Source organism: Gopherus flavomarginatus, chromosome 4 (assembly GCF_025201925.1).
Source record: "Gopherus flavomarginatus isolate rGopFla2 chromosome 4, rGopFla2.mat.asm, whole genome shotgun sequence".
NCBI lineage: Eukaryota > Metazoa > Chordata > Testudines > Testudinidae > Gopherus > Gopherus flavomarginatus.
This window is the reverse complement of record NC_066620.1, coordinates 55,326,394-55,338,891: the sequence shown is the minus strand read 5'-3', so window position 1 is coordinate 55,338,891 and position 12,498 is coordinate 55,326,394. Positions and strand designations below refer to the sequence as shown.

The 12,498-nt window shown below is 42.0% G+C and overlaps 1 protein-coding gene across 2 annotated transcripts in view; it reads left to right on the top strand.

Moving 5' to 3' along the window:
* NVL (nuclear VCP like) overlaps nt 1-8,336 on the top strand; it is a 68,462-nt gene extending 60,126 nt beyond the window's left edge. For both annotated transcript variants that reach the window (XM_050948489.1, XM_050948488.1), the window contains 3 exons: nt 2,061-2,149; nt 3,708-3,778; nt 7,213-8,336. In XM_050948489.1, coding sequence (XP_050804446.1) covers nt 2,061-2,149; nt 3,708-3,778; nt 7,213-7,257 — 205 coding nt within the window. In that variant the 3' untranslated portion in view covers nt 7,258-8,336. The remainder of the gene's footprint in view (nt 1-2,060; nt 2,150-3,707; nt 3,779-7,212) is intronic.
* Nucleotides 8,337-12,498: the final 4,162 nt, after the last annotated feature.

Sequence of the window (12,498 nt, the reverse complement as noted above, 5' to 3'; positions counted from 1 at the left end):
ATTTATCTGGTGATTAAATAACTCCTTAAATACATTTGTTTGCTTGAGCCAAAGGTATTAAAAACTTAGTTTTGTATGACTTACATGCCATGTACCAGCTGTTGATTTATGAATAACTTATAGCACTTTGTTTCCAGCTGTTGTTAAAGACTGATCTAATCACTATTTGTGGACATGGAGCATTCAGAGGCCAATAGTTCAGTATTCCCCACACTGAGGGTGAAGTATGCTCCCTTGGATAGGACTATGACCAAACTTGCTCATTCTCAGACTGCTTGCTTTGTCTCCTCTTTTATCCATGATAATAGGTAGCCCTGTGGGAAAAAGTGCTTGGTAATTCCAGTGGGGTTAAAAGATATAACACAAGGCAGCTGGCAGCCTGCCACGCTCAGCTGGTAGAAAATGAAATAAAGTGGAGGTGAAGCCTGGGGAGAGAGTAAAGTGAAGAGTAAAAAGACCACGTCAAGGCTGATTCCCCACTCTGGCACTTTTGAGTGCAGAAGGTGGGGCCCGCAAGGATTTTAAAAATTAATACTGGCCACTCCAGGCTGGTGTTAAACTCCCAAGGTTACAGCTTCTCTCTGACCTTAGATGGATAGATGCTGCCACCACCCAAGTGCAAAAAAAAACCCCAGCCCCTTTTGAGAACCCAGGAAGGCGCACTTGGGGATTCCTCCTTGTGGAGTCCCCTCAAGCCCTTTCATCCCCCTTCCAGGAAGAGCTGAGAAAAAACAAAGGAAATCAGCTGTTGCCATCAGCTAATTAAACACGTGCACAAACTACTTAGGGACACACAAATCCAATCCTGTTCTTAAAAAAGGTAAATTTTATTAAACCCAAAAAGAAGGGAAATACATTTGGAACGTAGGCTTTTTGCTAAATCTTATAAGAAACAATTACAAAAATTAAGCATCAAGATAGCTCTCTTGAGGTTCAGCTTAAAGGTTACAAGCAAAACAAAAGCATCTGGGGTTAGCACAGAGGAGTCCGCAAGCCTTGCAAAATAAAAGAAATAAACCTAATCGTGACTTTCTAGACATTTCTGATCTAGGTTTCCAAATAAGCAATTTCTATGTATAATTCTGATGATTTTCATACCTGGCCTTCAGCTTCTCACAGCATAACTGCTGCCTTGTTCCCCTCTTCCCCAGAGAACAACAGACACAAAGAGAGAGTTTTTTTCCTAATTGTAAAAAGTTCTAGCCTTCCCATTGGCTCTTTTGGTCAGATGCCCACTCCCTTCCTTTACCTGTAGACTTTTTTAACCCTTTACAGGTAAAGCAAGTAGAGAACAGCTATTAACAGGGATTTTATAGCTAACTGGCTGGTTGGGTGCCCATAAAAGGGAGCTACCCCAACCCTCATTTATCACAGCCCTGAAAAGAGTAAACAAGATAGTAGGACGAAGAGAAGGAGTAAAAGAAGATGTGGAGGATGAGGAAGCAGACGAAGGTGCATAGGACAGTTGCATGGGGACAGGGAATGCCCAGGTGCCAATCCATTGTGAGATGCAACTCTGACTAAAAAAGGCTAGGAATGGCTGCTGTATTTGGTTCTTGTCTACAAAATAAATTCAGAGCCACAGTTAATGTCTGAAATACCTAATCTGGATGCATTAGGTGGGTCCCAGGAGTGCATATTTCAGTGAAGAATCAGTAAGCCATCTGTTCCCTCCTCGTCTCTGTGTCAGAAGGTTTATTCAGGATCAAATGCACTGTAGTTTATAATCTTCCAAGTGATATAGGATCGTCTGAGTGAATCTAACTCAACTATTGTTTTTTGTGAAGACTATGTAACCTTTGTACCAAATTCTCTGTTTGTTTTCTGCATTCCCAACCCCAAGATTTGTAAATTACTGAGAGAAGTAGATCCTTAGACTTGATTTCAGATGCTTTCTATAACCAGAATTTTTTTTTAAACAAATACTCTTGCCTTTCACCCGCGGTTCTACTATTTCTGCATCTTTTGCATTCTCCTGGCTGTGTGTATGTCATCACAAATAGAGATGATGGAGAGAAATGTATCCTAAAATGATCCATTCTATTTGTATCTATCTCTAGGGGGGCAGATCTTTCCGCTCTAGTGCGTGAAGCTTCAGTTTGTGCCCTGAGACAGGAAATGGCTCTACAGAATGGCAAGAGCAAGAAAGGTAAGACAGGCATATAAAGTCTAAATGGAACAGTGGGAAGATGATTAAGTGGTGAAAGTAGTTAAACTAGTTAAAGGTCATAAACGTAATCTGCTTGAACTCTTGGAGGATACTGCGCCAACCAGAACTAGGGGAGAAGGTTTCTGTTGAGAAAATATAGAAAAGTAATCATTAGGAGGCATTGCCTTTAAGATATTGTGGTGAATACAATAGGTGTACTAGTATGGATTTCCAGGAAAGACGTTGAAGTTAAATTTATTAGAAACTGGGCTTTTGTTTAAAAAGTTAAGTAGTATTAGACGTTCAAATTTGGGAATGGAGTTGCAGGCCTAAGGTTCAAATATTTATTGTAATCAGTCCGTCTAAGGTACTTGGTGACATTGTCTGGTCACTTGCATGCAGGATTATCCATTTTGAGAGAGCAGATGTGGTACTTGCACATGCAAATTGCACACATATAATTGTGAATACTTGGGTCAGAAATTGTTTGATCTTGGGAGAAAAGTGTCCTTTTTGGGCTCAGGAAAATATTTTTGACTGCTATGCTTTTCCCAGGGAATGGATGTGTGTTTTGTGTGGGACACTGTATTTTAAACGCCCTCTGTGCAAAACCCAATTCTATAACATCCTGTGTGCTCTCAAGTAAAATTGACATGAAGAGCAGAATACCTTTCATCTCTCACTGGATCTGGCCAAATAAAAGTTTAAATTTTTCACAATACAAATAGAAGAGCTGTCACTAAAGGGACAATCAATTGGAATTCTGGTCTTTTTCAAAAGTGAGTTAAGTGGTTGCAAGTACTGTACCTGCCCATAAGTCCCTTTACCAGTTTTTGTGGTTTTAAAATCACATTTTCCTATTTTAAAAAAATATTTTTCTCTCCCCTCTTGCTGTGCAATCCCACACAAACAGGGAAAACTAATTGGACTGAAGAGGGAAACTGAAATTCATTGTATATAAAGTGCTGTGAAATGCACAGAGAAATTAGAGGAAAAAACCTTCATTTTTACTTAGTTATAATTACCTTGGGTATTACTTGTAATAAAAATTCAAATGGAATTCTGACTCTCTTTAAGCCATTTTGGGTCCACAGAGCCTTTGGCTTGCTTTCCTGCACTATGCAACTTGTTGTTTTCAGAAGTGTTGAGCACCTTGAATTCTAGCTGAATTTGATGGGAGGTACAATTACTTTGAAAATCAAGCCCTTAATCTATAGTTGCAAACACTGATACCTAAAACAACCCTGTGAGGTAAGTAGGTATTGTCCCCATTTTGTAGATGGTGTAACTGATGTACAGAGGGTAAGGGATGTGCTCAAGATCACAGAGTCTGCATTAGACATGATACTGAAATTCAGGAGTTCATCAAGCCTGTGGCTCAGATCTTAGCCAGTTGCACAGAGTAGACAAAGCAGTTAGTGAAATGCAAAGACTTCAGATATTTTCACTAATGGCAGTCAGGAAGTTACTTGGAAAGCAGTGTATGGGTGTGTGTTTAATATACTGAATTGGAAGTAAATCATAGTCATTAAGTCCATTGTATGGTGTTCTTTTTAAGGAGAAATCAAGATTAGCCGAAAATACTTTGAAGAAGCATTTAAAAAAGTGAAATCATCTATATCAAGAAAGGTAAGAGAAGCTATGAAATTGTGGGTTGGTGAATATTGTTTAACATCACACAAAGCAAGTTGAGGATAGGCAGTGAAGAATTCTGTAGTTACTAGAAACTGGTGGGAAGAACTGAGGACAACATATATTTACTGGGTTTGAACCTGTGTTCAGGACATCTGGGTTAATGCTCTAAAAGATCCCATGGCACTTTTCATAAATGAACTGAAGCATCTAGGGCCTCTGTTTTAAGTCTCATCGAGGAAGATTACTGCCCTTCCAGCACCACAGTGATGATGGGGGGAGTTCAGTACTGGCTCAGGGAGGTGTACCTCCTTAACATCATTTTCTGCAGCATCCTGGATTTTTCAAAGACATTTTCAATCCAAGAACTGACTCTTAAGGTATTGTTAAGCTTGTGAGATCTGATGAGATCACAACCCATGGTGGTGTGGCTGCATTACACTTTGCTTCCACCATGCATGCACCTGCTGAATGGAGAGGGGGGGAAGCTCAGTACAGCTTAATATATAATGATAACATCTTTGTCTAGAGATAAGAAGATGTATTAAGAAAAAGCTATTTCTTCTTTTTTTCTTCCTGATTATCAGCCTTTTCATTACTTTATAAGTCAACATATAATTTAATCATATGTTTGGAAGGTCAAATCATGAACCATTCTCTTTTTGATGAATGGCCGGTAAGTGTGTTAAGTATTTACTATCATTACTTCTCATTCATGCAGGGTGACCAGAGGAGAAATCTTTGGCATTTAGACAGTAGCTTTATTGCTTTAGGGCCCTTCTCATGGAAAGGTTCCACGTGTCTGCTGGCTTGGAAAAGTTCCACGTGTCTGCTGGCCTTATGGACTTTAGTCATGAAGCATTGATATCACTTTCGCTATAGTTTGAACATGAGCTAAAAATAAATTAGCCAGTTCTTCTACTTCCTTCAAACTCAAAATGTGATGGGCATAAAATGATTAGATAAATACCCTTAATAACCTCATGGTCACTGATATCCCTTTCCTGGTGTATATTATCTCAAAGAAAAGTCATTTTCAGCTATGAATTTCAGTAATCAATATCTGTATTAACCTGTGGAACTCCTTGATGCAGGATAATATGGAAGTAAATGGCTTGAGTAAGACTTTAAAAGATTTGTGTATGTAAGAATAAGACCAGTAACTGCAGTTACACTGCCTACACTAAATGACATGAATTATGAATCCTCATGCTTTTGAAGCAGAGGAGTTGCGTGGCAGGCTTGTGCAGGGTAGATTTACACGCCAGCTTGCTGTGAACTAAGCGTTAGTATAGACAAGCCTTATTTCATTAGAGCTGGTTAGGAATTTTTTGACTAAACATTTTTTTGTGCTGGAAAATAGAGAGTCATCAAAACCAAGACATTTTATAAGAATGTATCAGCTTTGATGAAACTTTCATCCTGGACCTAAGAAACCCTCCCAAAGAAGTTTCTGGTTCCGTAGAGACACCTGCCCCAATAGCCTTCTGATTAGGGCACTCACCTGGAATGTGGGAGACCCAGGTTCCAAGTCCCTTCTCCAATTCTCCCTCAGTCTTTCTTATTGGTGCTGTTTTACTTTGTATAAATAATTAAATATTCATTGAAGCTGGGACTTGGAACCTGGATCTCTCCTGTCCCAGGTAGGTGCCCTAACCAACTGGTTGTGGGCTATTCTGGGGAGAGGGACTAGAATCAATCTGTCGCTCTGTTGCACACGCTCATTTTTTGTGAAAAAATTTTGAAAGGGTCCTAGGTTTCATCCTAATGCAGAATGGGAACATCTCTGTAAACAGCGTTTAGAGAATGGCAGAACTGACTTTGTGCTTAGCCTCTGGATGCACCTAGCATATCTGTACTGGTTTAAAATAATTATTTTAGACTGAAAATATTACTTTCACAGATTTGGCAGGTTATTTACCTTTTATCCCAGGGTTTTTAAATGTGGGAGCTAAGTTTACTCTTCTCCATTCCCTCTACCTTTGCCTCACTTCCTGCTCCAGCACTCCTTCCTTCCTCAGCTCAGTAAACGAGGCTACTGTCCTCCTCAATCCTGGTTACAGCTTCTTAATTACGGTTTTGACTTCCACCTTTAAATCATACTAGTTGAAAATAAAATATTTTCTATATACACTAGGAGCTAAACTTCAAATAGCTCAGTTAGGCTGAAGGTCACTTTGTAAATCAGAAAACCCTCTTTAACATGGCACGATGGCAGTAGGAGTCCCATTCTTGCAGCAGAAAACTGGGAAATATATTGGAGATGGTAATGCTAATTTTAAAAAGTTCTGTTTCTAGCCTGGATGTGTAGAAATCTTACCTTTATAGCTTTGTTCCTTCCTGAAGTTCACTTGTCTTTTAGCCTACAAATCCTCTGAAAAGGAAGTATCGGGGTGAATACTCCTTTTCCTTTTAGTGTTGGGGATGGGTCAGCCCAAGAGATTCTGGCAAGAATAAATTTTGTGGTCTGCTTTCTGTTGTCTTTATCTAAACACTTTCTATGCTCTGAGAAGTGCTCTCAAGAGGCAAGAATTCAAGTGGTTGGAGAAGTACATATTTGACCAAGCAGCATGTAGGACAGTTGCCTACTTGTTACACTGGTAAAGACTGGAATGGGATTATTTTGGCTAGTTGCAGTGCAACCACAGATAATGTGAAGTGACGCTGTAGTAGAGTTACATAATTCAATAAAACAGCTGCTGCATTGTTCACAGTTTAGGGCACCTGATCTCTGGTGGCAGAGGGTGTTTTGGAGTGAAAAGTGCATTTTGAACCTCCATTCCTCACCCCATTCCAGCTGCTGCTGCTCCCACTCAGCCAGATAAGTCTGATCTGGCAAATAATATAGACATTAGCTGCATCACCCCCATCCTGTACCATCTTGTGGAAGAAGACCAGGAAAAAGAGCAGTCTATATGAGAAAGATAACAGTTTAGCTTAATTATTATTATTATTTATTTATTATTAATTTATTATTAATTGCTTTATTTTGGTTCAGGATTGGGAATACGCATAAACTAAACCAAAGTAAATTGCTCTTAAAGCAAAATAAGACACTATCTGCACAGGGCTTAACTAAACTGGTTCAAAAATCACACCTTAAATTTACCAGTGCAGTTCTGTGCATAGACATGGTCTCAGACAAGCATGGCAGTGTCTTATACTTATAGAAGAACTCTGCCAACACAAAGTCTAATTACAGAATGTTGGTGACTTGTCTTAAGCGAATCCCATAAAAGAGATTCTCTTTAGATTCCAATTGTTTTTCCTTTTGTAAATATTTTAGCCAAATATTAGCCACCAGGCACAGAGATCATTTCTGTTTAGTTTTCCTAATGGAAAATGTGTGTAAAGTCACCTGTAAACATAGCATGCATTCTTGCTGTGCTGAAATATCTTTTCTTTTTCCTCACCTAACTTGGCATCGTTAGGATCAAGCAATGTATGAAGAGCTGCGTCAGTCGCTGAGCAGATGATAGAGTTGGCCAACTCCTGAAAGAGACCATCATGCTGCTTTGTTGAAGAGGCTCATAATGGTAGCGTCTGATCTCCTCAAACCCAGCTGGAACAGAAGTTGACCATGGTTTCATTTGACGTTTTACTAAGTGCTGCCTCTGAAGATATCTGCCATGTTTTAATTACCACTCTGACAATGGTTAAGTTGGGATTGTTAAACAGAGTAAAATGTAAGATGGAGACTTTCTAGTTCTGCTTATCACCAACCCTCTGATTTTAAAACTACACCTTTTAGGCATAGAGGAACAATTTCTAAAATTCAGTGCTCTGTTAACTCATGAACTATTTAACAGGCAGAGAAGCTATAATGAGCATCCCTTCAAAACCTTAGACTTTTAAAACTGTTCATTTTCGGTTGTACATGAGATGTGTACCTTCTCAGAAGATGAGCCCTATTATTCAGAACATTCCATTCTGTGAAGAGACACCACGGTAAGTGGGCTGAGAAGATGTTGAGCCACATGCTATTGCATCATTTTTAACCCTGCCTTTGCCAAATTTGAGGCTAATCTGTTTTGATGGTTATGTATCATCATAACTGAGAACTCTTGAGAACCTCCCTTTCATCTTATTAAAAGAAACTCCTCATACTGAAAGATAGTTAATTGTAAAGGTTCATGCAAAGGATTAAGAAATGGAAGTGTGCAGCCCCCTGCCAGAGTGCGTGTGAGGAGGGCTCCACCTTAAAAGAGTAATAATTTTACTGTCTCAAATGCTCTCACAAGCTGGGTTCATGTACCTCTTAACAAGGAGAGGAGAAATTGTGACATCCGAAATAGAAGGAAAAAGTGGAAGATGCTATGCCTTATTGATACCATCTCTGTTCATGATTTTGAATCACTCTGAATTTAGCATATTCTGACAAATCCGCTGAAGTAGAATTTTCTCATTGCTATAACATGGGCCAAGCAAGATGTCTCAGCTGAAATTATCTCAATAGTTTTCTCAAAAAATGTGTGTCATTTACAGAACTTGCTATATGTGTTTACAGTATGTTTCTAAGAGGATCTTAGCTTATTAAAAGCAAACTTTTTAAAAAGCCAACTTGTCAAACTGCTCTTTGGTCTTTTCACATTCCTTAGCTTGCACATTATATCAGCATAGTCAGTTTCATTTTTCCTTATAATCAGATTGGGTTCTTGGTGCTGCAATGTTTGGTTTTTAAACACTCTAGGGAGATAAGAGCTGTGTTTTATTACTGTTTCTTTTCCAGGCTGAGGTAAGCTATTTGCTGTGCTCCTGCTGGGAAGCTGTAATCCAGAAAGCTGACTGCTTTCTATGGAAACAGAGGTTCATAACTTCCCTTCCTGTAGGATCAAGTTGAAACAAGTATAAGAGGGAGTATTTATTTGAGTAGCTAATATGGAAGACAAAGACACTCAGGAAAGTTAAGATGAATTAACTAAAGGTGCGACGCTAATACAGATATGGACTTGTCTACACAGCACGTTGCTGTGCAGCAAGCCAGGATGTTGAGTGCCAGGGCCATACTCCAGGAGGGGGTGGCCAACCTGAGCCTTAGAAGGAACCACAGTTACCAATGTACATGGCAAAAGTGCCACAGTAATACATCAGCAGCCCCACATCAGCTCTCCCTCACGCTCCCAGCATCTACCAACCACCGGCAGCTCCGCTGATCAGCACCTCCCCCTTCCTCCCCGCACCTCCTGATCAGCTGTTTTGTGACATGCAGGAGGCTCTGGGGGGGAACAGCAAGGGCACGGCAGGCTCAGAAGAGGGGACGGGAAGGGGTGGAGTGGGGACACAGCTTGTGGCAGAGCCAGAGGTTGAGCAGTGAGCCCCTCCCCTGCCGGCACATTGGAAAATTGGTGTCTGTAGCTTCAGCCCTGGAGTTGGTGCCTATACAAGGAGCCATGTATTAACTTCGGAAGAGCCACATGTGGCTCCAGAGTCACAGTTTGGCCACGCCTGCTGCAGGACTTTCACTGTGGTGTAGCAGTGTCCACATGGGCTATTACTGTGCAGCAAGCAGTGCACTATAGACTCACACCCTGGTTTGCAGCACAGTAACTTTCCATGTATGCATGGGCTAAACTAAGGGAGGATTAAGCTATAACCAGCTAAGCCCACTTTACTTCTGAAGGAGTGTGTCCACTCAGGTTTAATGCACGTTAATTTCCACATATTAACATTGTTTGCAGTGTTGTAACCACGCTGGTCCCAGGTTATTAGAGAGACAAGGTGGGTGAGGAAATATATTTTATGGGACTGTAGTGAGCCAGCATGGCTCCCCTCCGCCCCGGAGGAGGAAGAGCCCAGCCAGAAGCCAGAGTGAGCGGAGCTAGGGAGCTCTGAGCCCGCCCCCCCCCCCCAAAGGGTCAGGCGACGACCTGGAACTATAAAGACCGGCCCTCAGAGCTCAGAAGGGCCCCAGCCGCCGGAGAGAGCAGATGCCCCTAGGGGAGCTTGAGACTGGGAAGCTCCTGCAGCCCAGGGCAGCCACTCAGACTGGCTGGAGCTCCCCCGCGCCCGCTACCCAGAGTAGCCGCCGGAGCTCCCCTGGGCCAGTTACCCGGAGGAGTTGCCAGATCTGCCACCCAGCCCCGGCCGCGACGAACCCATGCTTCTGGACCCTGCTGAGGCCGACGTCAGGACCCAGGTAGGGCCTGAGGGCGAGTACAGAAGTAGCCCGGGGGCAGCCGACCATAGTCTGGCTGCAGCATTACCGGAGCCTATGTCAGTGTGTTGTGGCCAGGATCCCCACTGACTGAGCAGCGGATCATTAGCAGCTGCTAGGGCCCCGGGCTGGGACGCAGTGGAGTGGGAGGGGCCTGCATCCCCCCTGCCACCCCATCCTGGCCTGAGGAGGCCGAAGCCTGACTGTTGCTCCGCCCTGCCTAAGGGCCTGAGCACTCCTGACTCAGTGGTTGCTGCCCCACCCTGACCTGGGGCCGGGGCTCATAACTGTTGTTACTGCTTAACCCTCCCCCAGGGCCTGAGCCTCCTGACCCAGTGGGTGTTGCCTGCCAGAGCCGGGGCCAGACGTAACCACCATACAGTCAACTACTGCAAGGGCTACCGAGGGAGACCCCCAGCCAGACTGTTTCCTCGGACCCATCCGTGTGTAGTGAACCAGCGTGGCTCCCTTCCGCGCCGGAGAGGGTCGAGCCCCGGTGAACTCGTGTACAGGGACCAACTTCTGTTGGTGAGAGAGACAAACTTTTGAGCTACACAGAGCTCTTCTTCAGGTCTGATTTAAAAATATATATATTACCTCACCCATCTTGTCTCTCTAATATCCATGTCTTGCTCATTAACTTCTCAGCTGTAGTTGATTCATCGTAACTTTCCTGAATGTCGTCTTGTAGACAAGCCCGTAGATACTAAGGGATTTCTGAAAAGTAAAAGGATATTGATTTTTACATAACAAAACGGCTCTTCTACTTTTTGAAAAATCCCCTTTTTGAAAGGCAGACGTTTTGCTCAGAAGGAGAAATGTTTTAAGCAAACATCTTTCCAATTATTGTCCTTGAACAATGTCACTTTTAAAAAATGCTCTCCTCTCCCTTTGCCTGAGCAGTTATCGCTGCTAAATCAGATGCATGGTAAGGGAATTAGGTGACTATGGCTCACACAGTAAATATAAATGCTTTTCTGATCCTTAATTACTTGCCAAAACACTGAATCCTAAAACAGTAAATATTTCCATACGAGCAGCAGTAAAACTGTTTTTATTAAACATCTCATAGGCCTCTCCCCTACACAATTGATAGCACATTATGGGTGCTCTGTTTCCCCAACCACCTAAGGAAGAGCAGAAGGAGAGGGGGTTAGCTATAAGGAAACAGTGACTGAATTTGGCAGATGTGCTCTTTTCTGAGTGAAAGTCAGAATGCCCGTTAGCTCCAAGTTGTCTGCACAGAAAGCAGTATTCGCTCTGTCAGTGTAACCTTGCAGGAAACAGGAGCAAAACAGGCAGCTCTGAAACATCTGGTTACAATATTATGGGAAAGAGTTGATTGCTTGAGACCAGCAGTTGCTGAGTACTGCTTGCAAAGAAAGTGCATGCCAGTGTTGGCTGTGAAGGTATTAATGACACTACCCACTTTACTTTTTGGCTGTAAAAAGAGAGAATGCAAAACAACTCTGGCAGTGACTTTACTTTCATTCATTTATGTATTAAGCAATGAATGTATCATACTGTATAAATCAGTTAAAAGTAGCCAAACCATTTTTTTTAAATTGTCCCTCTGTCACTCTCAAATTCCTATTTATTGCTGGAGCTAAGGCTCAAAGATGAAAATGCAATTGGCCACCCTATCACTGAGTTGAATTTATTATTCTAAACTTAGTGTTTATAGTCCTCCTTTCAAAGGCTTACTGCATGCGGCTATTTTATCCTACACATTGGGAGCTAATCTCCAAAATTAAGAACATACATATAACTAGTAATACCATTTTTGTGGCATAAGTGAATCACTAGATGTTTATACCTACTCTAAATGGTCTCTTCCTAAATGGGAACTAACCCACCAGACTTGGTTTTTTTATAGTTGTGAAATTATAATTTTAGATATTCTGACTTGAAAAGTAATGACTCTACTTGCGCCGAGTTTAATCAATGATAGTTATGTTTCTGGAGCTACATGTTGCTGTATCCCTCTCTTTTGAAATCTACACTGACGCACACATTCTACCTAGGCTGTGGCCAAACATAAGGGGCAAATCACAACCTGCATTGATCTCAGGGCTAGGAAAGCTAGTTATATAAGCTAGATCAGTCACTCAAATCCCATGTGCTTGGCAGGGATAAAATAAATCATGCACACTCCCTCCTGGTTCTAGAGTAACTTTTAATTTTACTAGGTCTTGAAATGTTTACATGGCATCCGGTACCATGGAGTCCAGATCTTCTAGCTAATGCAGAAATTAGCTAAGCTCATATGTCCTTCCCTCTTTTTGCTATTTAAAATACTCAGATGAACAGCTCTCTCTTTTCAACTTGAAATAACTTCTATAATATTTTCTTCTTGGGTGTGGTGCACTGTGAAGGCAAAACCTACTGCCAGATTTGAATCTAATTCATTTTAGACTTTAGAGCTGTGGTGACCAACTGGTCAGTTGCAATCAACTGGTCGAGCCTAGAGGAGCTCCGTGTCGATCACTATCTCGGCAGTGCAGCGTGGCTGCTGCTAAGGCAGACCCCCTACCTCGGCCCCATGCTACTCCCAGAAGCAGCC